Consider the following 23841-nt stretch of genomic DNA (forward strand, 5'->3'; position numbering starts at 1 on the left):
AGACAAGGAAGCGCGGTAAACGATGACTGAATTCGAATCGACTGAAGATCAGAAACCGACTATGCTCGCCTCACTCGATCATCTTAGCCTACGGAATTGGGCGTCGCCATTTGAAGAGGTCGTTTCCCGGGTTTCTAGTTTTTAACCAATGGGTTCTTGCGTGGAATTCCGTTGCCCGACATCTGCCGGGTCATTAAAATGATATTTCCAGGCTAGCACACCACCCACAGCATCTGATGACAGTTTCCAGTCGTCCTCTGAAGACAATCTTAGCTTGCGAAACTGGGCGCCCCTTTCAGTAAGCTTCTTTCCTAAAAAAAATCTCTTCAATCTCCATTATTTTCAGCCAAATCCAGAAACAGTGAAATCTGCAAAGTCTCTGAGAAACTATAGCACAAATCCTCTGATCCCTTCGTACATCTGTGATCTATGCGAATCTCCAAAGACCTCAGAGCTTCGAGTTGCCTACGATGCAGCAACTTTCCAGTTCGTTTGAATCTCTAGAACTCAAATTGACTTTTTATGGGATTTCAGGACCACTTACTCCTATTCTATCATTTGGGATGTGGAGATGAATGATGTGGAACACTATAGAAAGGTTATGGAGACTGTTTCGAAAAGCTCTGCCAACTCTTCAAGATCTTCATTTGGTTATTTTTTTGAAGCCCGACCCGGAATGTGTCGGTTGCTTCGAACACTTCACAACTATGCCACCGACACCTCACAAGCTTCGCTTGCCGATTATATGATAGAACTTTCAGGACGCGCCCCATCTCCAGTGGTTGTCAAGTGTGATGGACCTTGCAAGAAGGAGTTCCCATCGAACTTGCTGAGCACGATTTGAAGGTAAGTAACCCATTTAACATGACCCTAGTAATAATAAAAACCATATGGTTCCAGATGTGGTCATTACCTTTGCACCGCATGTTTCGACATTGTGAAGAACGCGGATGGAACATACGGATGCAGTTCTCAGCAATGCTACTGGAAGGGCTCATCTCGTCAAGAGAGTAAGAAGAACTATGAAAATGATATTTGTCGGAAGCAAAGAGCAAAGGCACTGGGTATGAAAGATCTTGGGATTGATGTGAAACCGGCTTCTTCTGCAAGCTCAAATCCGATCAAAGAGTGAGTGAGAAGCACCCGGCAGAGAACAGAAATTAGTATTTCCAGAACATCCGATTCTTCGTCTGAAACTAACTGCTCTCTCTCTTCTGGACCAGTTTCCTTCAACCATACAATGTTGAACTCATTGACTCCTGTCGCCGAACATTCTGTTGCAATCATGATGGTGCTTGTGGAGCCGCTCGAGGTGTACGGTATTGTTCAGTGAGTTTTAAAGTATTCACCATTTTTAAGTATTTTCTAATATCCCACTTTTTGCAGTAGCTACGTAGAAATGAGCTTCCCACTCGACACGAATCTTGCCAAGGCTCTTGGAGTAATGTTGCATCGAAAGAAGAAAATTCTCGGAGACTATGTGGCAAATGGAAAACTGTATTTTGGATTTGTGAATGATGATGAAAAGATTGGTATGCGTCGTATCAAGTCGAATTATTATGATAGCTTGATGGTTGCGGAGATTCCGAAATTGTAAGTTTTAGTTTTCAATTTATTAGCTAATTTTCCAGTGTATTATCTTGAACTTCGCTATCAGACGAGTGTTCGGGCACTCGGCAATTTATTTCACAACCGTAACATTTAATTTTCAGTGATGATCGTGTCGTCCTCATCTTTGATGTCGGAGATTATGTCGCCCGTGGGTTCAAGATATATTTGAAATGAACCTTGTGTATTTTTTTTATGAATAAAAATTTGAAGGTCTCCATTTAGTGTAGGCTAATTTGTGTTTAAAACGCGGTTAACATATTTTTTTTCAATAAAAGGTTTTTGGTCGCGATTCTTGAATACCTTGTTGAGTAGCAATAGACGGGAAGAGCCCAAGAAGTTGACGTGGTTGTTAGAGTTTTCGGAATACATGTTTGAAGATACAAGGGGTTAGCTCATTGTTCTGACATGTTTATGGATATTAAAGATATTAAGGATTCTAGAAATTTCCAGATTTTTAAAGACAGTTCTAGAAGTTTCCAGATTTTTCTAGAAATTTCCAAAAAAAATTCTCAAAAAAATCTAAATTTGCCGGCGAAAAATGTTTTTCAGAAAATTTGAATTTTCCGCCAAAATGTATGGGTCTCCACGGTGTTACGCTCCGCTCATTGATGACATTTTTATATACAAGGAATGATGACTTGTTAAGCGAACTGCTCACAAAGCACATCTGAACTGGAGGTGCTCCGAAATCTTGTTTAAAAAAAACCAAACTTCATAGAAAAGACAAGCAAAACGTATTTATTTTCACTTCAAACACAGTTTAAAATATCTAAGTAAATAATTCTATAAGAAGGGCCTATGAAATGTGTACATATGAAAACATGAAACTCGCTATTTTACAACAAAAAAATCAAATACTATATCATTTATCCCATAATATGTCGATTTGGCGGTAGGTTATATGGATTGTCTGTCGTGAAGAGTCCGAACATTATCTTTCTGTCAAATGGGCATTTCGGAGATCCAAAGGACTGTTCGATGATCCGATCAACACATGTATGGCAAATCGTGTGACCACATTCTGAAAAATTTAAACTTATTTTTGAATATAAAGTGGAGCGGGGTCTGTTGATTTTTGTTTGTTTAAAAATTATATACAGGGTGCGGGTACAAGTGGCTATTTCGCCAACTTCCGCACTCTGCAATGAAATTTCCTGAAACAAATAAGTTATATGAAACTCACTCATAACTCTTGGGACTCTGGCTTCATTGTCATAACTCAGATAGCAAATTGTGCACTCCACACGGGACGCCAAAGAGCTCTTCTCGTTTTCAAGTCTGCTCGTTTTCAAACGCGTCAATTCTTGGTCAAACGCACTTCTCTCATCATCCATAATTTTCATTTCTTTTCTGATAGTCTTCAATTGTTCATCTTTTTCCAACAGCATGCTTACAGACTGTACAAGTGACTCCTCCGTTTTTGAAATCTTTGCTTCAAGTTTGTCGAGTTCCTCGTCCAAAATCTTGATCCTCTCGTTTGCCTCTTCCAAATCACTGGAAACAAACTGAAGATTCTCCGTTCTTTCCAGTACAGCTTACTCCAAATATTCGTTTCTTTTTTTCAAATGTTGCGTGATCATCTGTTGATTCATCAAAGCTTGCTTCACGGAATCAACTTCATCCGTTGCTATATCCTTTTCCGCTGCCATAATCATAATGTCCAATTGAAGATTCTCAAAAAATTTTTCCGCTTTTTGTTCTGGCATATCAATGTGATCTTCAAGCTCCCTCTTCAGTTTTGCCATATTTTGCCACATGTTGAATGGCACTGTACTAATGAAGTTTTCCATAAATTTCAGTGACTTCATGGTTTACCTGAAGAAAAATATTGGTAAAATCTCTAAAAAAGGGAAGTGTTAAGTTAGCGCCGAGGTAAATATTGGAAAAATAGTATTTTTTAAAGTTGACTTTCAATAAAGGTAAAGACATTTTTACAGACAAAAAAACTTACTCAATTTGGTGCATTGATGATGAGAAGAGAGAAGATGAGACGTGTATAAATAAGTAATAAATAAAAAAGAAAAATCGATAAAAGGGATAAGTAGACGTTGACCAAAAAGTCACGTTAATACTCTCTATACTTGAGAGGCAAACGATCTTTTTTGATGCATTACCTGAAGCTTCACCTAATGTTAAGAGCCTTACTATTAATCAAAAGTTTGTGAAACCGTAAATGTTTTTATAATATTTCTAATTTTTCTTCGAAGGCCTCGAGAAAAAAGATTCGGGAAACGAAGGAATAGTGAGTTGGGGTTAGTGTAGGGATATAGTCGGGGTATTGTAGTGGTACAATAGTGGTACGGTAGGAATACTGTAGGGTTACGGTAGTTTCATTAAAAAATTAATTTTCAGCCCCAGAAGTCGGGGGCCGCGCCGAAGGTGCGGTCCACGGCTGGTTATAAATATAAAACATTTGTTATGTTAATGATAGCTTGAAACGGGAAACATTTTCGAAAGCGAATCTTCAGACAAATTTTTAACGGTGAGTATAGATTTTTGTTTTTATATTATTGTTCATGAACGAATTAGTAAATCTGTAAAGTTAAAAATTTGGGGCTTTGTTGTAGAAAAAATGATTTTTTTAGAATTTGGAATAAATTGCTATTGGCAGCTAAGCCAAAACTGGAATTTCAGTTACAGAAATGGTGGTACATCGACCTGAAAAAAAATAGTAAAGTATAATAAGCAAATCTTTTTGGAGTTGAATAGAATTTGAATCGATTCTCTTGAATTGATCTACTCCGTCATTCGAACACGTATACGAGGGAGACAAGGGCAGCTGGAAATATTTTTTTATTAAAAAAACAATGTTTCTAAATAATTATTAGTATACGAAAGTTTAGTTTAGATGCTACATTTTTACAATTCATATAGTTTCAGGTTCTCAAATGTGTCCTGGAAGGGAAACTCTATTCACAACCAACTGAATAATATTTTTCTGCTGTTTGAAACTAATCATATACTCTCGGACTGACTGTGAGTTAAATTAAAAGTCTGAAGGAAAAAAGAAACAATGATGTTTTTCAAAAGAACTTCCTATTGTACCATACGGAATGGAGATCTTGATTTTTGAAACTAATTAAGGAGTTGCTGAAACGGAAAAAAATGCTTATATTTTTATAAGACTTTCATAAGATGCTACAAGGCGAGGAAAAAAAGTAAACTTTTAAAAATACCACCATATGTACTCAAAATGACCTAAGACCATTTGATCTACAATATTACGGGATCAGTGTTATTTTATTGTCGTTCTACAGTAAAATTCGTATAACGTCACACTATTAAAACAATTTTTTACTTGGAAAGTGAATAAAATAATGAAGTTATCAGGCATATTTAAAATTGGACTGGTCACATAAATTGTATTCGCTAATTTTAAATTGAAAATTTATTGAATACAGAAAGTTGTGTCAAATAAGTAAGGCATCCACGGAGGCGAGAAAAAGTGTACACCACGCACGCCCTACTCCTTCGCCCTCCTATCGCCCGCCCTATCGCCGTATTGTGCAAAGTTGCCGCCTGTTGCCTTAGTGGCCGACGCTTCGCGAGTTGCGCGTCACTATAGTTTGTGTGCAATACACTGACTTATTTTCTCTCTTTCAAACAGTATGTTTGTTGTATTAATATTGATAAACTATGTTTTAAAGGATTCTTTATTTGATTTTTATAATTAAAAATGTTCGATTTTCAGTTTTCTTTTACTTTTTCTCAAAAAAAAAAAATTAGTAGGGCGATAGGGCGAGGCGACGGGAGGGCGGTGTGTGGTGTAGGGCGGGCGGGCGGTTTCAACGCCTCCGTGGATGCCTTACAAATAAGTCACAGTTTTTCAGTAATTCAGGGTCATAAGAAAAATTAATTTAACTTTTCAAAATATTTCTGTTTCATAGTCAAAGTAAAATAGCTGAACAATTTAGTTAAAATATAATTACTTGTATGCAGTGAGGTATTTCTAAAAAAGAATTTACCTATTAATGTTTCAATCATCAACAAAGACTGAACCAGAACAGGAATCCGAAATAAGCTTAGAACTCCAACAGGAAGATACGTGAATGATGGGAAGAACATGTATGGAGTCACAAGAGTTGAAAAATGAATATCCAAAAGTGTACACCAAATATGAGCAATTAAAAGTGGCTTCTTCACTGACTTCATAGTATTCGGAGTTTTTTGAGAATTAGCCAGAAAGTGAGAGCTTGAAATGGAAATCCAATTAGCTGAATAATATGACTAGGATATGCTAAACCTTGCCAGGAAGATAGAAAACTATTTTCAACCTGACATTTTGAATAGTTTTGTATAAAATAGTCAGATAATGTTTGAGATTGTGACATGAGACTTTGATAACTTTGAAAAAGAAAATGATGAGAAATCTGAGTTCAATGAAGCGGAAATACCAAATAGGCCGAGATCATTACGCATCAAAAAATTAAAGTCTACATCTTTTCTAGGTACTAATAAGATCAGAGCTATGAGAAAGTTTGTTGTATGTCTTGCATTAAAAAATATTCAAAATTTTGGATATTTTTTTTTTAACCCGGAATAATATTTTCCAATTGTTTAAAAATTGATTCAACGTTTTTTTTAAACATAGTCCCAATAAATACTTGCAAAAGTGTCTGTCACCATACGAATCGGCTCATAATAAACTATTGCGCGCAATAACACAATCAATAGTGACTTGCGAAACCCGCCATGTGCCCGTACACAACCACAATACCCCCATTCTGTCAGTATTTCAATCGTTAATTCATTAACTTCCAAGGCCTTACACAAGACCTAGTGGACAATTTTTGGAGACCCTATCTAGCCGTGATAGGGTGAAAATTCTTGTCAACTGTATAAAAAAACGCATATGGGTCTAGAAAAAATATCGAAAAATTCTTGGAGCGTTAGAATTTATAGACTATGCGAAACAGCATTATTTTTCAGTTAGTATTGTCCATGCATTTTCTGCTCTACTTTTGCGTTTCGAAGGCAGTTAATCATAATGAAATGTATGAAACCAATAATATGCTGAGCAGACGGATAAATCGAAGAGTGGAAGATAAAATATTAACCATTATTTTCCTTGGTTCCGATACCTTTACTACAAAAATAGAGAAATTTCAATGAAACAGAAATGCCTAAAAATTTAGATTATTATGCATAAACGATTGAATGTCTTGTGTTTTACTTATTGTATGTATTTATTTCTAATTATTATTCAAAAAAAAAAACAGTTAAATATGTAATTCTTGAAAATCTGACATTTTTCGACAAAACACTTGGTCAGACACTGGGCCTGCAAGCCTTGGCAGAGCAATTGTTTTGCCGCCATGTTATTTTTGTCTCCAGACAGTTTGTATTAATGAAAGTCAAACAAATAGTGCGGTAATATGCCTCGTCTGAGAAAAAATTACGGAAACCTATCGATTACTAGTAGTTTTCTTGAGAATTCTGAACGCCGCCACGCAGTTCATAGTGGCCCACGCGAGCCCGCGAAACGTCCGTTTACGCGCGCGCATATCTTCGCGGCACTCAGCGTCAATGGCAATCCTAAACTTAAATAACAAAAAACCCAAAGCCTAACTCAGGACTTGGTAACAATTTTTGGAGACCCTAACTTTTATTAGTTAGGGTGAAAATGATACTTTCTTTGATGTCCATTTTCCATATCCAAGAAAGTTTGCTGAAATCGTTTACCAATTAGCCCCAAGAAGACGGAAAAGAATCGAAATATTTGTAGCAGATTTGCGATTACTGAAGATGAAATAATTTCTGGAATTGAAACATATTTTGATGTTTCTGGTAAAGAATACCTGAATTTAATACCACTGAACAACCTGGCTCATTAAGTTAAAAAAAATTTAATCGCCGGACACACATGTAAAACCTTTCAAATTCAAATTTTTGTTCTGTACAAAAATATTTACAAGAAATAAATTTATCTTCCATTTTTAAATTGTTCAAAAAATATTTGTTCCCCTTAAAAACCCATAATAATCAATTCGACGTACCAGATTTTTGTGCGCAGCTACACAATCGATAGTGACCTGCTAAACCCGCATTGCGTCCGTACACGATGCCAATGACCTTTCGTCTTCGAAATATGTTCTATTCGCTAAACCTCCAAGGCCTTTCATAAGACCTAGTGAACAATTTTTGGGGACCCTATCTTTTTAAGGTAGGGTTAAAATGTTTTTTTTGATGAGAGCAAGCGTTTTGTCAAATAAACTCTGGGTTAGTTACATTTGAATTTAGTTTTAGTAAAATTCCTACAATTAGGAGAATAACCGACGTCCCAATGTATTTTGGATTTTGAAAAAAAAATCACAGTGTCAACTTTATTTTATTTTGATGAAGATTTCTGTTCAATTGATACTTGATACTTGATCCACTCATTTCTCTATAATAATATGAATTAATTAGAATATCCACCCTTTCTTATCAGTTTCCGTATCATTTGTTCTAGATTACGGAGATAACCTTTCCCAGAAACCCCCGATAATCAGAAATTCAGTATCATATTCAAAATGAAGTTTATCACTCTTCTACCCCTATTGTTTCTAGTATTGAGTATTGAACGTACATGACATATCCCAACTCACCGTTCACCTTCCCAACATTGGCTCCAATAGCTCCATGGACATTCCCTCCGTTCTCATTTGGTGGCCCTTCATTGTTCGGTGATTCATCCATTCTCATTTCAATTACAATTTGTGATAAACCAAAAGGTGGCGATCCAAACTCACATTGTGAAGTAAGTGAAATTAATTTGTTTGAGAATAATAAAAAATGGTTTAAAATCGAATTTGAAAATTACCCTGTGGTTTTTTGTAACTTCAGTTCACAATCATTTTCAAATTTTTGGTTGAAATCGAGTTTTGGCTAATATGTGAACTGATCAGCAGAACCAATAAGCCATTTGTGCCGATAAGATAAAGACACATACTGCAATAGAACAAATAAAATGATCGGTTGATCTCTGGTGCTCCAGAAATGGAAAAAAAAACGAAATAAAAATGTGAAATTGTTTTGCCTGAAATTTTAAACTGTTTCATAATAGCGATAAAGAAAGTACAGTTTAATGTAGTCCGATAATTTTTTTTTATTAATTGGTTTTTTTATTGAAATTTATAAATATTTTCAGGTGCTCAACATCCCGAAAAACACCAGTTGATTGTCAAATTGCATTCGGAGAAAAATTGAAAGAAGTTCTGGAGAACAAGGAACATGAATAATATAGCAAAAATAACGGTTTTCTTGTTTCAATTGAAACATTCAAAGTAACTGTTCTCAATAAAGCAATTGAATTGATTTTTGTTCTCCCTTTCCTTTACACAATTGTTCAATCAAAATACAGTTGTTATGAAAAGCAGTCATTTCAAAATGAAATCCCTTATTCTCACTCTCACTCTCTTAGCCTCCCTAGTCTCCGCATTCCCCCCATTCACCTTCCCAACAATGGCCCCATTCCCAACTGTCAAATTTCCATCTTTCCCCCCGTTTCCAACTATTTCTACCATGTTTCCACCAGTGACCTCGAGCCAATCTGAATCATGGAACCATCATTCAAATTGCACGGAATTGGAGACTAGTACCAGTGCGGATGCTTTCTGTGTGGTGAAAATACAGTGGTAGGCTGGCAGTTTACCGGGTAAAAGTGCCTGCCTACCACCGACTTAAAAAGCAAAAGTGAACTGGAATTAATTTGTTGAAAACTCAATCAAGAAACTTTAGTCAATGTTCATTTTGGAAATTTACAGATTTTTGCTGTTTCACCTACTTTTTATTATATTCCAGGAATTTATCAAGTCGATGAGACATAGTTAGGCACAAAGTTTATAATTTTTAGGTAACAGCCACGTGGAAGGTGCAAAAAAAATTCCGATTGCACAGTTTCCGAGTACTATATGAAACGTGTCAAAACCCCGACTGAACCAATTGACCCGTCAAATGAAGTTCCGCAGTGCACCATGACACCGTTAGTTATTTTTTTATAAAAAAAATATTGATGAAAAGTATTAATTTTTAGATGTGCAGCTACAGAGAAAATATCCACCGACTGTGAAACTGCGTTTGGAAGCAAATTGGCTAATATCACAGTATGATTTTTTTTAACCAAATCGAGTTATGCTTCCAATGAAATGTATTTTTTACAATTGATGCGAAATAAAGACTATTTGAAACTGCAAGATTTTTTTGAAAATAAATTTTAAGGAGAAAGTCTACCAGACAACCGAGCATACAAACTGCAAAAGATTACATTTGACATGATAATGAGACATCAGTTGTCTGGAGAACGAACATATTTTCTGAAAAATATAAAATTTGACATTTGAAACAGCAAAATGTTTAAAAAAAAAGTTAAATTGCAAATTTGATGTCTTGTAAAATAAACTCACCGGTTTGCTTTTAGAAAACAAAGGACAATTTTTAAAAGTTTTATGACTGTTTTCAGACAATTCGGTATTCTCTATCTAGCACTCCCAGGCAGATATACACAGTATCTGAAAAAACCGAAATGCCGATTAAATCGAACTTTTTCGACTGCAACCATGGTAGTTAGTACTTGCTTCCATGAAAGACCTCAGGTTCCAAACATTTTTTTGTTGCAAAAATTTACCTTTTTTAACAATTTTTAAAAACTCCAACTCATTTCAATTATGATTTCCTTGTTGTCATACTTTTTTAATTAAAATTTCACCTGACTCCAATTTTTCAAGTTGATTTTGAATTTACCATGGCATAATAAAAACTGAAACTCAGTGAGATATTTGATTTTCAGTCTTGCTTGCATCTTTCATAACAGGTGAAACTGCGGTGAATAAATGAATTCTGTCTGTTTTGGAGTACTTTCTTCAACTGTTGGTTTGTTAGTGGTATGAATGTCACTAGAATTTTTGAATATTCAGATTTAATTGTTTCTATTCGAAAAAGGTTATCAAGCAGTGCATTTCCGATTCTATTCACTTTAATATTTCTAAATCTGATAATTTTTCCTTTTTATGTTTATGTGAATAAAATGAACTATCAACGAGATAAAACGGTGCTTCCATATCAAATCAAACAAAAGTTTAATGATAGCTGTTTTAGACTCTATTCTTTCCAATTACCAAACACTTTTATGTAATTGTCAGAACATCGTTCATTATATTTGCCAGTTGGCTTGTTATCGTGATTTCAGCAATTTTATTCAGTTCTTATGACTCGTAAGACATTTATTATGATTGAAAGTTGAAGAATCTAAAAAAAAACTAGCTAATTGTAGTTAATTTTAATTTATTAAATTCGTTATTCCATTTTTGTTTGTGCAATTTTCAGACTACGAAGAGTTTTTTTAATATTTCTAGAGTGTATTTATTTCTGCGTTTTCCAAGTACTCCACCTAATAACACTCCTTCTAAACCTTAAAAGATAGTTTTGTTACAACTCTAGCAGAGCCTCCCAACGTCGACAAATTCAGATACTACATAGTTGAAACAATTTTTGAGAAAAACATTATTTATTTGATTTTTAATAATCAGAACTATTTCAGTTACACACCAAAAGCCAACTAACCAATTTTTTGCACATTAACAAAAATAACAAAATTCTACAAATTTAAAGGGAGGCACAAGTATAAAAAATGAACTTGCTGCGCAGTTTAGCCTTTATTTTTGAGAATTTCATTTAAAAATTTGTATAGATCACACGTAGATCACAATTGTTCCCCTTTTTATTTATTTCTCTAGATCTTGCTAAAATAAATTATGATCTAACGCAGACATTTTAAATCTAGTTGAAACCGCTGCTGAAAAAAACGGTTTTTTTTTATTTTTAAAAAATCATTACTGTTTCATCTACACCTAAAAAACTAGCTAATTAATTTTAGTTTATTAAAAAATCCAACTGAAACCAATTTTAAATTGATTAACTAATTTTATGTAGAGCCGAAACATTTTTGAATTTATTTGAATTAATTTTGTTTTTTTTTTAAATAATTTAGGAGTACATAGACTTTTTAAATATTTTCAGAGTTAATTGATTAATGTGTTTCCCAGGTACTCAACTCCGCCTAATAAAATTCCTCCTTAATCTTAAAAGATATATTTGCTACCACAGAGCGTCGAACCAATTGTTGAAAAAAAAAATTTTTTTTGATCTTCCGAGAAACGAATAGCCTCTACTGTAATCTGTTTTTGTGAAAATATTCGAAGTATATACTCGATATTTGTGTTAAAGGATGCCGTTTGTATTTTATGTTTCTTTTTTAATTTTTTTGGTGATACAATTGAGTTTACGGTGAGTTTTTTTTTGTTGTATTTTTTGTGTTTAACGAGAGTTTTCCCTAAAATAACAAAAAACAGTCTCAATGTATAGGAAATAACTGTTTAAACTTTTTTAATCTTTAGGATTTGTTCCCATTAACAAAAAATTCTGAAAGGCAGAAGAAATTTTGGACTCTGTATTGATTGGGTTTTCTTCTTTTTCTTTTATTACCTACTTGAAGCATAATTATTTTTTAAATTATTTTTTCCAATTTTTCAGCCATTTTTTGTTAAAAACTACGGGCACCATTTCCGGGGGAATTCAAAAATAATTAGGCCCTTTCAAGATTTTTGTTTCAAAATTAAAAAAAAAATCCCTAACAATTTAACGACCTATTTTACAGTTTTATTCGGTACATTGAGACTGTTTGCTGTCACTTAGGGCAATTCTTTGTTCAAATCTAAAAAAATAGCCTTCAGGTTATATTTTTCATCTTTAACTTTTTAATCTTGATATCTGCTATACTTTATGATAATTATGATAAGTGTTAGAAGACTATCTTATTTAGCCAGTGTTCAGCAGAATGCACCACAAAAATACATTTTCTGGTAAACTACCGCTGTTTTATTGTTCAAATCGGTAAGTTTTTAATGATTTTTGTTTTCAATTTTCAAATCATTTCAGGTCAGCATCCCACTAATTATTTTCATGGTCCTCGCAAACATATACACCCTCACTGCATTAATATGCATCATTTCATTTTTGGATATTTTCGCGACACCTTTAGTTATTCAGACATCATATTTGGGATGCAATAAGCGAAATATGACTATTTTAGTATCTTCGTTCAATTTAAAAAAGTTTGTACGGGTATTATTATATGCTAAGAAGGAGTCAACAATTCAACCGTTGTTTTGGTTTGAGAAAAATTTATTCAAAACCAGTTAAACTCATTAAAAATAAATTAAAATAAAAAAAACGCTAAAGTAAAAACTTTTTGTCTGTTTCAAAGTGCCCACAAAATAGATTAATCGGAACAAGCCCATTATCAAAAAATTTAGGCACAAATAATTACCACAACAATTCAAATCACGTTTGATATCATGTTAATAATACATTTATTTGTTTACCAAAAAGTGTTCTTTAAAAAATGTTATTGTTCTGACAAATTTAGTCAATTATCATACAAAAGTTGATCGGGAAACAAATTATCAAACTGTTACAACAGAATATTCAGTAGTTCTAATTTTCTTATAACAGCAGTAGACAATTTTGGCAAAGAAGCTGAATATCGTGAATACGCAGAATGTGAGGAGAGCCCAAAACAAGGAATTAGGGCTAAAAACAACGTTTCCAACTTTTCCGATTACATAGAGAGGAATCGAAGACCAAATGACACTGAAAATTATAATTTTTTAGAGTCCACTGTTATCAAAAACTTACCAATTAATCAAGAGGAACCACAAATACCATTTCTTCATAAAAAATCTGGTTTCAACATTCTTTGGGCTTTTGTGAAAGTAGACTATTTTAGAAAACAAGCAAATCACTGTAAGGACGCAGAAAGTAAGAATAATCCAGAACAAGGATTTTGGGCTAAATTCAATATCTCCAGAAGTTCCAAATACAAGCAGAGGAATCGAAGACCAAATTACACTGATAATATTAATTTTCAAGAGCCCAATTTTGCTAATGAGCTTACCAATCCATCAAAACAAACCACAGGAACCATTTCTTCATGAACAATCTAGTAGATTTAATAGTCAATAGATTTTCACCTCTCAGAGGATTTTTATAAAGGTAGGCGAATCTCATATGCATGGCATTGGCCAGCATAATCAGAGCACCAATAAAAAACATTCGTCCAGATGTTTTTGGATCTTCTGAGCGTATGAATGCTCCAATAACCAAAGTAAAAGTACTAGCAATTTGCAGAATAATTGAGATCCAAATTGTAGAGTTTGCTGAAACAATTTAAAATAAAAAAACAAAGGCAACAAATTTTTCAACTACCGTTTTATCAGCGTTTTTTAGTTTATAAAGCTAGTTTTTTCTGTAATTTGTTCTGTGAAGTTCTGTTATTTAAGTATATGTAGTGTTCGGATCACAAGCAAAAATGCACTAGTATTAAGTTGGTAATAATGAGTTAACAATTTTTATTCTACCTTCGGCATAACATAAACAATGTGCATTTTTAAAATTACTCTTCTAAAATAGTTTTGAAAAATGTTTTGTTAAATTTATTCATTTTTGTGCAAACTAACATTTAATTTTTTTAAAATATGTACCACTTTTTAGGCCAATCATAAGATGGCAAATTTCATTCAAATAAATTAATAGAGCCTGAGAACACAACAATTGCAAAAATAGACCACTAATTTTTTTTTCTAATTTTTGTGTTCAAAATAAAAAAAAAAATGTTTCACTATGAACATATAGTGTAATATTTTTTTAAGTATTTTGTTCATGAAAAATTTGTCGTGGTTAACCGAGAGCCGTTGAAGTAGGGCAATGGGTATAAGTCTAATGGGGTTATTCAAGTAGTGGCTAATAGAAAAATAAAACTGGGTATAAAAATGATGTCACAACTGTATTAAAACACATAAAAACGTGTACTTTAATACAGTTGTGACGTCATTTTTCTACACATTTCTATTTTCCGACACTACTTGAATAACCCCATAATAGAGAAATTTAAGTAATTTTTAAAAAAAAATTGACCTCGTCTATAAATTCATATTTTTTGCATCGAGGATATTTCTTATTCTTCAGATTTTTCAGGATGAAAATTTTATTTCACTAGACTTACAATATTTGTTCATCCATCGGTGGCTTCCAACCTCTTTGAAAACTGTGAACAACACGAGAAGAGAGATGATAATACCTATGAGAGAATACAAATTGTAGTTGGAAGGAGAAAGAATTTCGCGGAGTATTTTGGAGCAGCTCACATTAAATGCCCAGATTGAACTGAAAATTGTTAATTTGCGAATCTTTTGAATAATTTTTTTATGCATACATCATTCATCAAAATCAATCATTTCTGAAAACTTACAACAACAAAGTGAAACAGTGAAAAATTTCGATTCTTCTGATTTTTCCTTTGAACTCATTGAAATCGTCTTCTTCTGGCAGCACAATTGTTTCCAATTGCAATCCATTTTTATAACGTCTTGGAGGGTTCAGCAAAAGCAAGTCGAACAGTTCAAAAGTGGCGAAAAGTCCGAGGATCAGAGGAATTGGTACAATGTTTGAGAGCAATTCACTTTCCGATGCAATTATAAGAATGAGGATATATAAAGGATATGTTGAGAATGAGATGAGAATTGGGTTGAGCTCTGAAATGTTTTGATACTAATTTTTTATTAGGTAGATCAACTCACTTTTCAGCAATAACTCGATTTTTCCTGGAGCATAATCACCATTTTGACCATCCAAATTTTGTTTTTCGTCCCCAGTTTCAAAAAACTTGGAACCACATTTTTCACTCATAGACGTCGACTTCAAACTAGTGAAGTTGTGTTGAAGAGAAAACTGAAAGGAAAAAGACTGAAAATAGTTGAACCGTAACTTTTTATAGTTGGAAAGAACGAAGAGCACAGACGAAATAGACGCCGAGAATAGGTGGATTGATAACGAAATATGTCTAACGTCATTATGTTTACTTTTCCGGTCATTCGCTTTAATTTCCATTGGTTTCTGCTCTATTGCATATTCAAATCATTCTCTATTTTAGTGAATGTTGTGCACTTTTAGAAGCTTCAGAATAAAAAATAAATAGCAATAGCCGACAAACCCAAAGCAAATGACAAAAAAGACGCCAAAATTTATCGGAACCTTGAAACCGCAATTTTAATTTGTGCATCTAAACATTATTTCGAAAATAGAAATAGTGGAAAAATTGGCATAAATAAATATTTTTCCTAACTCTTTATTGAAATATTTTTATGTAAAAATTTCGCAATATGTACTCAAATGGAAACAGCTTTTTCAGATTGATTTTCAGGCTAAAATTAGGGATTTTTTGGAACATTTTTATTCGCATAGTCTATTGGAATCAGGTGAAATTTTGGATTTTTTGAACTATATTTACTTAGTTTACCCAAAGTTATGTTTGCAGTTGCATAAACGTTTAAAAAAAACATCGAAAAAGTTGATAATTGCAAAATCTCGCGAGAACGACAAGAGCTAGGTGCTTCGAAGCTTAAAGTTTGAGCATAGCAACGACCAAATTTTGATGACGTCATTCAATCTGATAAAGTTCTTGAGAGTTTTATTCAATATGCCAGAGGACTTTCAGGAGGAGCCAGAGTTTGAAATGATTTAAATTAGATTTCTTTTGAATATACAAGAATAAAATATTTTTACTGTTACTAGTTTCAATTAAAAGAGAAAACAAAAGTCCGCAACGTTAGTACGCCACACGCTCATTCCTCGGCGCTTTACTAGTTTTTTTAAATTTTCATACATATGAAAACTTCAACTTTTATTTAAAATTTTATGAATATAGTAAATCAGTACCGAATTATAGATTACAATTGACATTGATATTGATACATACATGTAGCTCAATAACTAGGAACCGTTAAACATTTTCACGCATATGAAATAAAAATGGGAATAAAATTAGTAGTTGTCATTTCAATGTTGGAATATGAAACAGACAAGGAATAATAATAATACAAAGTCAAACGTTGATTGATTGTAGGCACAAATCAGATACAATAATAAAAATAATTCATAAAAGTATAACTTTTGCCGTTGAAACAGTAATTTTTAATTTGAAAAGATTATTTTGGTTGGTAAAACGTATTGTTTGGTGTTGTTTTTTTTTGTACTTTGGTTACAAAAGCAGTATTATTAATAATTGAAAAATAATACAACTTTTTCAATTTGAATTCACCTGCGCCTGAGCTCAGAATATTGAAGATATCGCAACCTTGTTAGATTTATATTTGCAATTAATAATTCTTTTGAAACCCCCGATTTTTCATGGATTTTATTGCTATTTTAACAAATTATATGTTTTCTAAAGATGAGAACTCAGAAGCATATCAGTTATTGACGTGTTTTATTTATGCTATAAATGTAATTTTACTCATTATTAACTTGGCTAATAATGTATTTTTTGTTCTACTAATTATCTACAGTCGACGTAAAAAATCGGAACGAAGAGATCAGAGATTCAAAGAATTTCATGCTCCAATTTTCTACAATTTCTTTTCATTTCCAGTATTTTTGTAGTTCTTCAAGATTTAAGTTTTCTTATAAGAGTTATCGGATATAATGATCCAATTTATGATGTCGTCTATATATTTTGTATTAACGCAGTAATATTTTGACCATTGGCAACTCACCATCTATTCAGCCGTAATGAAAAGTTGTTATGTACACACCAAATATCCAAAATCTCAGTTGATCCCTGAAAAATCAGCACAATATATAATTTTACAAAATTCACAAAATTAAGCAATGCTTACTCCATGAAAAGCCATTTTAGTTTTGGCAAGTATAATATGACTAAACGTTGAGCAACTGAGAGAAATTGAAGAAATATCATACAAGCAAATGACATACTCGTGAAACAAAATATTACTGCGTTAATACAAAATATATAGACGACATCATAAATTGGATCATTATATCCGATAACTCTTATAAGAAAACTTAAATCTTGAAGAACTACGAAAATACTGGAAATGAAAAAGAAATTGTAGAATATTGGAGCATGAAGTTCTTTGTATCCCTGATCTCTTTTATCCATCTTTTTTCGTCGATTGTATACAATTAGTAAAACAAAGAAAATATTATTAGCAAAGTTAATTATAAGTAAAATTAAATTTATCGCGTTGAGAAAAATGGAACAGACGAGTTTCAGCAAAATAGAATGTTTCAGTGAGTTGAATTTAACATATCAAATAATTTATATTTAACGAAATGTTTGTTATTGCCCAGAACTTCCAGAAATTTCAATCGAATTACCTTTTTTTGTATGTCTGTAGAATTTCCGGGCATCTACAACCCTTGGAAAAAATTTGCTGCCAATGTTAAAACGTTCTGACTGCAGTTTTACAGTAATTGAAAAATTTCAAATTTCAACAAAAAAATCATGGTGAAACAGTAATTTTTTTTGAAATTAGTATTCTGAGTTAGTTTTATCTGTTGTGTACCTAAATATTTTAAACAGCTTGAAAAATTAGAATATGAGGATCAAAAATAATAATTTTAAAAAAGGAGGGTTTTAAAGGCACTTAAGTCCCCTTTTCGTAATACAAAGTTATGAAAAAATTTTTTGAAAAAGTTACAGTTTCAATACTTCTATTCAAATTTAAGATAACTCCCAAGACCCAATGATCTGGGTTTGATCTGAATAATTTTTCCTGTATCACCCAAAAAATCCAAGAAACATATTTATTTAAAGTCATGACAATTCAGTATGCAAGTAGTTCTCAAAAAACTCAATCATTGTCTTTAATATCCATCAGAAACGAGTTTGTCATAAGCATCCAAAGTCAAGAAATCACTGAGCTTCTCTTCTGTGACAAGCTTCTCGAGAAGCTCGGCGGCTTCTGGAATACGATTCACAACTGAACCAGCACGAATCGATCGGTGTTCAGCTTCGGCGGCAATTGTTTGTTTTACAAGTCCTAAAATAATACAATTTTTGCATTTTCTGTAAGATTTTATCAATCAAAAAAAAACCTGTATCAATAACACGTCCATCTTCAAGCTTTGCCTCATGATGAAGCCATTGCCAAAGTTGAGCACGTGAGATTTCAGCCGTTGCGAGATCTTCCATTAAATTGTCAAGTGGCACACATCCGACTCCGCGGAGCCAATAGTCTAGGTATCCTGGAATCAAAATATTGTTTGACTGTTTCATGCTGTTTATTTGTATATTTGGTTTTTTTTTCAAACTAGTGATCTTTTCTCAAACTAGTGAAAAGACTTATAAAAACTAATATTTGAATATTCTTCGTCTAGGCCTCATTAGAAATTCGCTGAAACGTTCAAAAAGTAGGCTATAATACTATACGTCAATTTAATTACCAAATTAATTGTTCTAAAAATTTCTAATTTTGATGAAGGTGAGGAGTACAGAAACAAATACAGATCACACACTATCTCACCGTTGTAATATTTTGAATATTATTTACCAGAAACGGTAAAAAAATTTCTGTCAAATGTTTCATAAATAAAACAAAACTCACCCAAAGTAACAGAAATATTATTTCTGAATCCAAGATCGGTACGTGTACCCTCTGGAACCATTGTCAATTGCTCTTTTGTAGCTATTGGACGATTGAGCAACTTGTCAATCTGATTAGGCCTTGGCATCATCTCATTAAAAACTCGCTGAGCCACTGGAACCAATCCCGGATGAGCAATCCATGTTCCGTCATGTCCATCAGTAACCTCTCGTTGTTTATCACTTGTGACAAGAGCAAAAGCCTTGTCATTTGCAATTTGATCATGTTTGATTGGAATGTGTGCAGCCATTCCGCCCATCGCATGAATTCCACGTTGATGGCACGTCTTGATGAGTTCCAATGAATAGTTTCTCATAAATGGAGCAGTCATTGAAATTTGATGTCTATCTGGGAGAAGGAATTTCCGATGATTCTGGAATGTCTTGATATACGAGAACAGAAAAAATCCCAACGACCACAATTCAGTCCAACAACATGATCTTTGAGTGAATGAATAATCTCGTGAAGTTGAAAAGTGGCAAGTAGATGCTCAATGAGCACAGTACACTTTATTGTTCCACGCGAGAGACCCAATTTATCTTCCGTAAATTTGAATACATCAGACCAAAGTTGTGCTTCTTCAGCGTTTTGAAGCTTCGGTAGATAGAAATATGGACCAGAGCCTTTGGAGATGAGAGCCTTTGCATTATGGAATACAAATAGACCAAAATCAAATAAAGTTCCTGAAGTTGGTTGATTATGAATCTGTACATGTTTCTCTGTAAGATGCCATCCACGTGGACGAACCATCAAAACCGCATGCTTCTCATCGAGTTTGTATTCTTTTTTAGTTGTTGGATGAGTATATGAAATATTGTTTCGTACAGCATCATACATATTAACCTGTCCTTCAATTTGATTTCTCCAAGTCGGCGAATTCGAATCTTCAAAATCAGTCATAAAAACATTTGCACCAGAATTCAATGCATTGATGACTGATTTTCGATCCGGTGGTCCAGTTATCTCAACTCTCCGATCTTTCAAATCATCTGGAATCTGAGATCCCTTCCATCCTTGATCATCACGAAGTACTTGGGTTTCCTTATTGAAATCTGGGAACCAAATCGAATTGTTGATATCCTCCTGAACTTTATTTCTTTTCGAAAGAAGTTTTAAACGACGTGGATTGAATTCAATGTTCAGGTCATGCAGGAAGCGGAGTGCATCTGGAGTCAGGATCTTCTCGTCTCCAGGTACGGGTGGAGCTGTCAGCTGGAAAATGTTCAAAATAAATTTTAATATTGTGAGGTTTCAACAATTTTTGCTAATTTCTGTTTCAAATTCATTTCATTTTAGATCACATATCTCAACAACAGTATGCTCGAAAAACAAAAGAGCCAACTGATATTGCTTGAACGATTAAGGAATTTTTGCAGTATTGCGTCAGTTTTATCATAATTGTTCACTATTTTAGAGACTGCACAAAGTGTCTCTGAAAATGTGCTACAGTATTGAAGAATGTAAATGGAGAAAAAATTTGCACAATCACCAGAGTATTTTCCGATGTGCGCTCATTTTAATAGCTAACTGAAATATTTTCTGTTTCAAGTTATTTTAATTAAACTTTTCAGTTCATATTTCTTCATCCAATTTCCCCAACTAACCGAAAAAATCTCGTCATCAGCAGTTGTGGCTGCTGTAACTTTTGCTGCAGACGTCTGGAATTGAGCTTCTTCAGTTGATCCAGCAAGTGCTGTAGTTGAAGAAAGTCCACCTGTGATGGCACGACTAACAGCATCAAAATATCCAGTTCCAACTTCTCTTTGATGTTTTACAGCTGTATATCCTTTTCTTTTCAGCTGAAAATTCGTCTTCTTGAAGTCCAGAGTATGCGAGCATTCCGTGTTCCTTGTAGTTCTTTGCCAACTCAAACATACTGTAGCTGTTGGCATGGAAACCGGCAAGAGTTATAAATTGATATTTGAAGCCCATTGCACCCAATTCCTTCTGGAACTTTTCCATTTGTTGAGGAGACAGATGCTTCTTCCAATTGAACGATGGAGAACAATTGTATGCGAACATCTTGTCTGGATGCTCTTTTCGAACTCCTTCTGCAAATTCTCGAGCATCTGCAATTGTTGGATGAGATGTTTCCATCCAAATGAGATCACTGTATGGAGCATATTCAATGGCACGATTGATACAGTATTGAATTGTTGTCGAATCTGAAAAATAAAATTGCTGACGTATCTATAGATGAGTCTAGATTCTAGACCCGTTTACTTATCAAAACTTCATGAAACAGTAAAATAATTTTTTCAGAAAAACAGAAAACAGAAAAATATGTGCGCTTTAAAAAAACGTAAATAAGTATATCATCCTTCTATTCTTTTCACTCTTCTTCAGGAACGTAATACATTATTATTATTATTTTCTGTTTTATACGTCTTTTAAAATCTCGACAGAGGACTAGCAAGAACATTGGAAGTAAATTTTTCGTCACTATAAAAACAATATGAAACAGTAGAGTGATTTTTGTTCAAAATTGATCAGAATGACTTTGGAGAGCTGTACTGACTTTTTGCAACCTCGAAATATAAGCGGCAGAGTGGCAACGCCCGACACTCTGCAGGTTTCGCCACACGCCATTATTCCATGAATAATTATATGAAAAGTCGCCGAACCCGCTTTGTGTCCGGCGCTGCTAGACCGTTATTTAGAAAAGCCAAGTTTTCAAAATCCGGTCTTGAAAATTGAAGACATCACTTGACAAAATGAAAAGATACGGCAGGTTGCACAAATCTCTAGTTTTGTGACCAACCTTTCAATCGATAAAATCCTTCAATAGTCCTTCCACCGTCATAATCAATAAATGGATGATCTCTTGGATCAATATCAGATGTCAATAGTCTCGATGATTCTGCATCAGTCCTTGCAACAATTATCGTCGGAACTCCACAAACATCAGCAGCCAGACGAGCTGCATTCAGGTGACGAATGTGTTGAGCTGTTGGAATCAGAACTTTTCCTCCCATATGACCACATTTCTTTTCGGAACCGAGTTGATCTTCAAAGTGAACACCAGATGTTCCGGCTTCAATGAAGGCCTGAAATTTTAAGGTCAAATTTTCATTTTTCTAAAATTACTGTTTCAAGTTTTCAAGAAATACTTTTTGACTTTTATAACATAGTTGAATTGGCAAAAAAACACATCGTCAATAATGGGGAAAAAAACTCGTGAATTATGAAATTGAAACTTTGAAACAGCAAAAAAATGTTCCTCGAAATATCTTTGTAACTCACTTTCATCAGTTCAAAACAATTGAGAGCACCTCCAAATCCAGCTTCCGCATCTGCAACAATCGGCGCATACCAGTCATGTTGAGCCAAGTAGTCTTCAGCTTCACATGCTTCGATCTGAAAATTATATTTCAGAACTGTATTAGAGATAACCGTTTAAAAAGTAAAATCGGTGAATTAATATTTGAGATATGATAATTGTGAAACAGTAAAAAAATTTCAAAAAAAAATCAAAATGTCTCAACCTTTACCTGATCAGCTCTTCTCAGCGATTTATTGATTCTTCTTGCCAACTCTGGAGCGGAATTCACCGGGTACAACGACTGATCTGGGTACATATCCCCAGCAGAGTTTGCATCTGCGGCCACTTGCCACCCAGACAAATAAATCGCTGTGAAACCTGCTCGAACCATTTGAACTGCTTGATTTCCGGTTTGTGCTCCGAGAGCCGGAACAAATGGTTCTGTGTGCAATAGTTGCCATAGTTTGTTGGCGCCACGTGTTGCCAACGTGTACTCAATGTCGATGGAACCACGAAGTCGGAGCACATCTTCAACAGTGTAATCACGCTTGATTCCCATGAAACGGCCTTTTGGCGCTGACTTTACAACCTGAATAGGGAATTGTTGAGCAGCCGACAGATTACAGGTTGATCAGAGTATATTTCATGACAAGAGGCGAAACCCAGAAGATATCTGGTGCTTCCTTTTGTCTTCTTTAGCAGCCGACATCTTGCGGGTGTCGCAAATTGGAATTTGCTAAATCGCTCTCGCTGCTAATGAACGGCACATACCTGATAGAAATTTTTGGCCGCCGAACTCATGATTAACAAAATTTATACTAATCAACAATTTGATTTCATGGGAAATTTAGAGAAATCCACGCGGTATTTCTTCGTGGTCACAATTTTTTAGGAGTTCACGCTTAATTAATGTTTGAGAAACGTTTTTTCAAGCAAAGTTTTTTCCTGTTCTTTTTACGACACAAAAATGCATATAGTTTGTTAGAGTTTTCAGAAAACAAGTGATTTCATGGTTTAAGTAAAATTTGCATTTTTGCAGTTTCCTTAAAATAATGGCGAAACAGCAAAATTTTTTTGCTCGATTTTTTTTTTTGAATTGTGGCTTGCATCCTACTAGAAACATTAAATTATGGTTTACGCTTGCCCCCAACATCTCGCGGTTCATAAACTGAAACTACACATACCTGATAGAAATTTTTGGCCGCTGAGCTCATGGTTGACGAAATTGAAACTAATCAATAATTTGATTTCATGGAAATTTAGAGGAATCCACGTGGCATTTTTCCGGGGGTCACAATTTTTAGGGCTTCACGCTAAATTATTGTTTGAAAAACAGTTAAAAAAAAATGTTTTTCACTGTAATTTTTCCACCTTTTTCATCTACGAGAAATTTCTAGAAATCATCAACGTTTCTCAAAATGCTTAGCTTTGATTTGTTTTTCCTTGAGAATGCAAGCGCCAATTTAAAAAATTCTCAACCAAAAATTG

At 33.8% G+C, this 23841-nt stretch overlaps 3 protein-coding genes, 57 non-coding genes and 7 pseudogenes across 69 annotated transcripts; 35 read left to right on the forward strand and 32 right to left on the reverse strand.

The window, feature by feature from the left end:
* Positions 1-22: 22 nt before the first annotated feature.
* On the forward strand, positions 23-1785 carry Y45F10B.2 (annotated as a pseudogene). The gene is made up of 8 exons: positions 23-130; positions 212-298; positions 347-486; positions 535-846; positions 901-1128; positions 1174-1329; positions 1387-1593; positions 1713-1785. Coding segments are annotated over exons 1-8 (1311 nt in total).
* On the reverse strand, positions 1432-1452 carry 21ur-9860. Its single transcript, NR_056913.1, has one exon.
* A 692-nt stretch (positions 1786-2477) lies between the features above and the next one.
* On the reverse strand, positions 2478-3419 carry Y45F10B.9 (RING-type domain-containing protein; the record flags this gene model as incomplete). The annotated part of the gene is made up of 3 exons (NM_070223.1): positions 2478-2632; positions 2795-3105; positions 3151-3419. 3 exons carry the CDS (start codon positions 3417-3419, stop codon positions 2478-2480), a joined length of 735 nt encoding a protein of 244 aa, NP_502624.1.
* Positions 3420-3715: 296 nt separating this feature from the next.
* Positions 3716-3736, reverse strand: 21ur-12292. Its single transcript, NR_056914.1, has one exon.
* A 524-nt stretch (positions 3737-4260) lies between these two features.
* Y45F10B.17 lies at positions 4261-5942 on the reverse strand (annotated as a pseudogene). The gene is made up of 2 exons: positions 5577-5942; positions 4261-4390 (listed from the first exon to the last, which is right to left on the reverse strand). Coding segments are annotated over exons 1-2 (496 nt in total).
* 21ur-10080 lies at positions 4598-4618 on the forward strand. The gene has a single exon (NR_056915.1).
* 21ur-7481 lies at positions 4599-4619 on the forward strand. The gene has a single exon (NR_056916.1).
* 21ur-851 lies at positions 4644-4664 on the reverse strand. The gene has a single exon (NR_056917.1).
* On the reverse strand, positions 4645-4665 carry 21ur-10593. Its single transcript, NR_056918.1, has one exon.
* 21ur-14554 lies at positions 5537-5557 on the forward strand. The gene has a single exon (NR_056919.1).
* Positions 5943-6352: 410 nt separating the features above from the next.
* Positions 6353-6431, forward strand: smy-8. The gene has a single exon (NR_003460.1). It is a non-coding gene; the product is annotated as a small nuclear RNA smy-8 (small nuclear RNA).
* 21ur-3338 lies at positions 6355-6375 on the forward strand. The gene has a single exon (NR_056920.1).
* Positions 6358-6378, forward strand: 21ur-2046. The gene has a single exon (NR_056921.1).
* A 29-nt stretch (positions 6432-6460) lies between the features above and the next one.
* Positions 6461-6481, reverse strand: 21ur-11676. The gene has a single exon (NR_056922.1).
* Positions 6482-7141: 660 nt separating this feature from the next.
* smy-10 lies at positions 7142-7231 on the forward strand. The gene has a single exon (NR_003461.1). It is a non-coding gene; the product is annotated as a small nuclear RNA smy-10 (small nuclear RNA).
* 21ur-3398 lies at positions 7145-7165 on the forward strand. The gene has a single exon (NR_056923.1).
* A 476-nt stretch (positions 7232-7707) lies between the features above and the next one.
* Positions 7708-7784, forward strand: smy-9. The gene has a single exon (NR_056924.1). It is a non-coding gene; the product is annotated as a small nuclear RNA smy-9 (small nuclear RNA).
* Positions 7785-7969: 185 nt separating this feature from the next.
* On the forward strand, positions 7970-7990 carry 21ur-8789. Its single transcript, NR_056925.1, has one exon.
* A 134-nt stretch (positions 7991-8124) lies between these two features.
* Y45F10B.59 (Ovule protein) lies at positions 8125-8904 on the forward strand. The gene is made up of 2 exons (NM_001268822.2): positions 8125-8350; positions 8741-8904. The coding sequence occupies exons 1-2, from the start codon at positions 8180-8182 to the stop codon at positions 8768-8770; spliced, it is 201 nt and encodes a 66-aa protein (NP_001255751.1). The 5' UTR covers positions 8125-8179; the 3' UTR covers positions 8771-8904.
* 21ur-13599 lies at positions 8689-8709 on the forward strand. Its single transcript, NR_056926.1, has one exon.
* Positions 8758-8778, reverse strand: 21ur-12722. Its single transcript, NR_056927.1, has one exon.
* A 150-nt stretch (positions 8905-9054) lies between the features above and the next one.
* On the forward strand, positions 9055-9703 carry Y45F10B.15 (annotated as a pseudogene). The gene is made up of 3 exons: positions 9055-9208; positions 9446-9574; positions 9626-9703. Coding segments are annotated over exons 1-3 (361 nt in total).
* 21ur-3530 lies at positions 9410-9430 on the forward strand. Its single transcript, NR_056928.1, has one exon.
* Positions 9704-9716: 13 nt separating the features above from the next.
* Positions 9717-9737, reverse strand: 21ur-5120. The gene has a single exon (NR_056929.1).
* 21ur-10541 lies at positions 9718-9738 on the reverse strand. Its single transcript, NR_056930.1, has one exon.
* Positions 9739-9871: 133 nt separating this feature from the next.
* On the reverse strand, positions 9872-9892 carry 21ur-3641. Its single transcript, NR_056931.1, has one exon.
* Positions 9893-10260: 368 nt separating this feature from the next.
* 21ur-9244 lies at positions 10261-10281 on the forward strand. Its single transcript, NR_056932.1, has one exon.
* Positions 10282-10474: 193 nt separating this feature from the next.
* On the forward strand, positions 10475-12769 carry Y45F10B.18 (annotated as a pseudogene). The gene is made up of 5 exons: positions 10475-10639; positions 10687-10802; positions 11634-11874; positions 12321-12480; positions 12526-12769. Coding segments are annotated over exons 1-5 (926 nt in total).
* On the forward strand, positions 10724-10744 carry 21ur-12831. The gene has a single exon (NR_056933.1).
* 21ur-6542 lies at positions 11315-11335 on the reverse strand. Its single transcript, NR_056934.1, has one exon.
* 21ur-9122 lies at positions 11466-11486 on the reverse strand. The gene has a single exon (NR_056935.1).
* On the forward strand, positions 11470-11490 carry 21ur-1830. Its single transcript, NR_056936.1, has one exon.
* 21ur-1076 lies at positions 12020-12040 on the reverse strand. The gene has a single exon (NR_056937.1).
* Positions 12770-12887: 118 nt separating the features above from the next.
* 21ur-6856 lies at positions 12888-12908 on the forward strand. The gene has a single exon (NR_056938.1).
* A 32-nt stretch (positions 12909-12940) lies between these two features.
* On the reverse strand, positions 12941-15398 carry C08F11.13 (Dolichol kinase). 3 transcript variants are annotated; one of them, NM_001268823.5, is made up of 6 exons: positions 15225-15375; positions 14897-15179; positions 14651-14811; positions 13544-13805; positions 13285-13497; positions 12942-13239 (listed from the first exon to the last, which is right to left on the reverse strand). In NM_001268823.5, exons 1-6 carry the CDS (start codon positions 15331-15333, stop codon positions 13053-13055), a joined length of 1215 nt encoding a protein of 404 aa, NP_001255752.1. In that variant the 5' UTR covers positions 15334-15375; the 3' UTR covers positions 12942-13052. The 3 variants fall into 3 exon arrangements, with proteins under 3 accessions (NP_001379532.1, NP_001255752.1, NP_001359766.1); NM_001372955.1 differs by having other exon boundaries at positions 13285-13805; positions 15225-15398; NM_001392434.1 differs by having other exon boundaries at positions 12941-13239; positions 13285-13805; positions 14651-15179; positions 15225-15390.
* 21ur-9997 lies at positions 13901-13921 on the forward strand. The gene has a single exon (NR_056939.1).
* On the reverse strand, positions 14002-14022 carry 21ur-12100. The gene has a single exon (NR_056940.1).
* On the forward strand, positions 14306-14326 carry 21ur-4428. The gene has a single exon (NR_056941.1).
* On the reverse strand, positions 14848-14868 carry 21ur-1241. Its single transcript, NR_056942.1, has one exon.
* A 223-nt stretch (positions 15399-15621) lies between the features above and the next one.
* On the reverse strand, positions 15622-15642 carry 21ur-2161. The gene has a single exon (NR_056943.1).
* Positions 15643-15759: 117 nt separating this feature from the next.
* 21ur-10990 lies at positions 15760-15780 on the reverse strand. The gene has a single exon (NR_056944.1).
* A 473-nt stretch (positions 15781-16253) lies between these two features.
* Positions 16254-16274, forward strand: 21ur-9934. The gene has a single exon (NR_056945.1).
* On the forward strand, positions 16257-16277 carry 21ur-4995. Its single transcript, NR_056946.1, has one exon.
* A 267-nt stretch (positions 16278-16544) lies between these two features.
* 21ur-7373 lies at positions 16545-16565 on the reverse strand. The gene has a single exon (NR_056947.1).
* 21ur-14165 lies at positions 16546-16566 on the reverse strand. Its single transcript, NR_056948.1, has one exon.
* Positions 16567-16833: 267 nt separating this feature from the next.
* Positions 16834-17085, forward strand: C08F11.19 (annotated as a pseudogene). Its single transcript has one exon. A coding segment is annotated over exon 1 (252 nt).
* A 232-nt stretch (positions 17086-17317) lies between these two features.
* On the reverse strand, positions 17318-17716 carry C08F11.18 (annotated as a pseudogene). The gene has a single exon. A coding segment is annotated over exon 1 (399 nt).
* A 178-nt stretch (positions 17717-17894) lies between these two features.
* Positions 17895-17915, reverse strand: 21ur-5326. Its single transcript, NR_056949.1, has one exon.
* Positions 17898-17918, reverse strand: 21ur-15358. The gene has a single exon (NR_056950.1).
* A 274-nt stretch (positions 17919-18192) lies between these two features.
* Positions 18193-18213, forward strand: 21ur-1439. Its single transcript, NR_056951.1, has one exon.
* A 97-nt stretch (positions 18214-18310) lies between these two features.
* On the reverse strand, positions 18311-23567 carry C08F11.14 (annotated as a pseudogene). The gene is made up of 8 exons: positions 23538-23567; positions 22583-22942; positions 22335-22448; positions 21853-22138; positions 20696-21256; positions 19053-20303; positions 18544-18693; positions 18311-18488 (listed from the first exon to the last, which is right to left on the reverse strand). Coding segments are annotated over exons 1-8 (2930 nt in total).
* Positions 18553-18573, forward strand: 21ur-15499. The gene has a single exon (NR_056952.1).
* Positions 18763-18783, forward strand: 21ur-1007. The gene has a single exon (NR_056953.1).
* On the forward strand, positions 18766-18786 carry 21ur-13296. Its single transcript, NR_056954.1, has one exon.
* 21ur-7756 lies at positions 18942-18962 on the reverse strand. The gene has a single exon (NR_056955.1).
* 21ur-11435 lies at positions 19074-19094 on the forward strand. Its single transcript, NR_056956.1, has one exon.
* Positions 20408-20428, forward strand: 21ur-7166. Its single transcript, NR_056957.1, has one exon.
* Positions 20544-20564, forward strand: 21ur-6301. The gene has a single exon (NR_056958.1).
* 21ur-10104 lies at positions 20559-20579 on the reverse strand. Its single transcript, NR_056959.1, has one exon.
* Positions 21271-21291, reverse strand: 21ur-5112. The gene has a single exon (NR_056960.1).
* 21ur-2289 lies at positions 21489-21509 on the reverse strand. Its single transcript, NR_056961.1, has one exon.
* 21ur-13133 lies at positions 21492-21512 on the reverse strand. The gene has a single exon (NR_056962.1).
* On the forward strand, positions 21514-21534 carry 21ur-814. The gene has a single exon (NR_056963.1).
* 21ur-10266 lies at positions 22223-22243 on the forward strand. Its single transcript, NR_056964.1, has one exon.
* On the forward strand, positions 22224-22244 carry 21ur-14890. Its single transcript, NR_056965.1, has one exon.
* On the reverse strand, positions 22229-22249 carry 21ur-13266. Its single transcript, NR_056966.1, has one exon.
* 21ur-7527 lies at positions 22474-22494 on the reverse strand. The gene has a single exon (NR_056967.1).
* Positions 23568-23841: the final 274 nt, after the last annotated feature.

Source organism: Caenorhabditis elegans, chromosome IV, assembly GCF_000002985.6.
Source record: "Caenorhabditis elegans chromosome IV".
Lineage (NCBI taxonomy): Eukaryota > Metazoa > Nematoda > Chromadorea > Rhabditida > Rhabditidae > Caenorhabditis > Caenorhabditis elegans.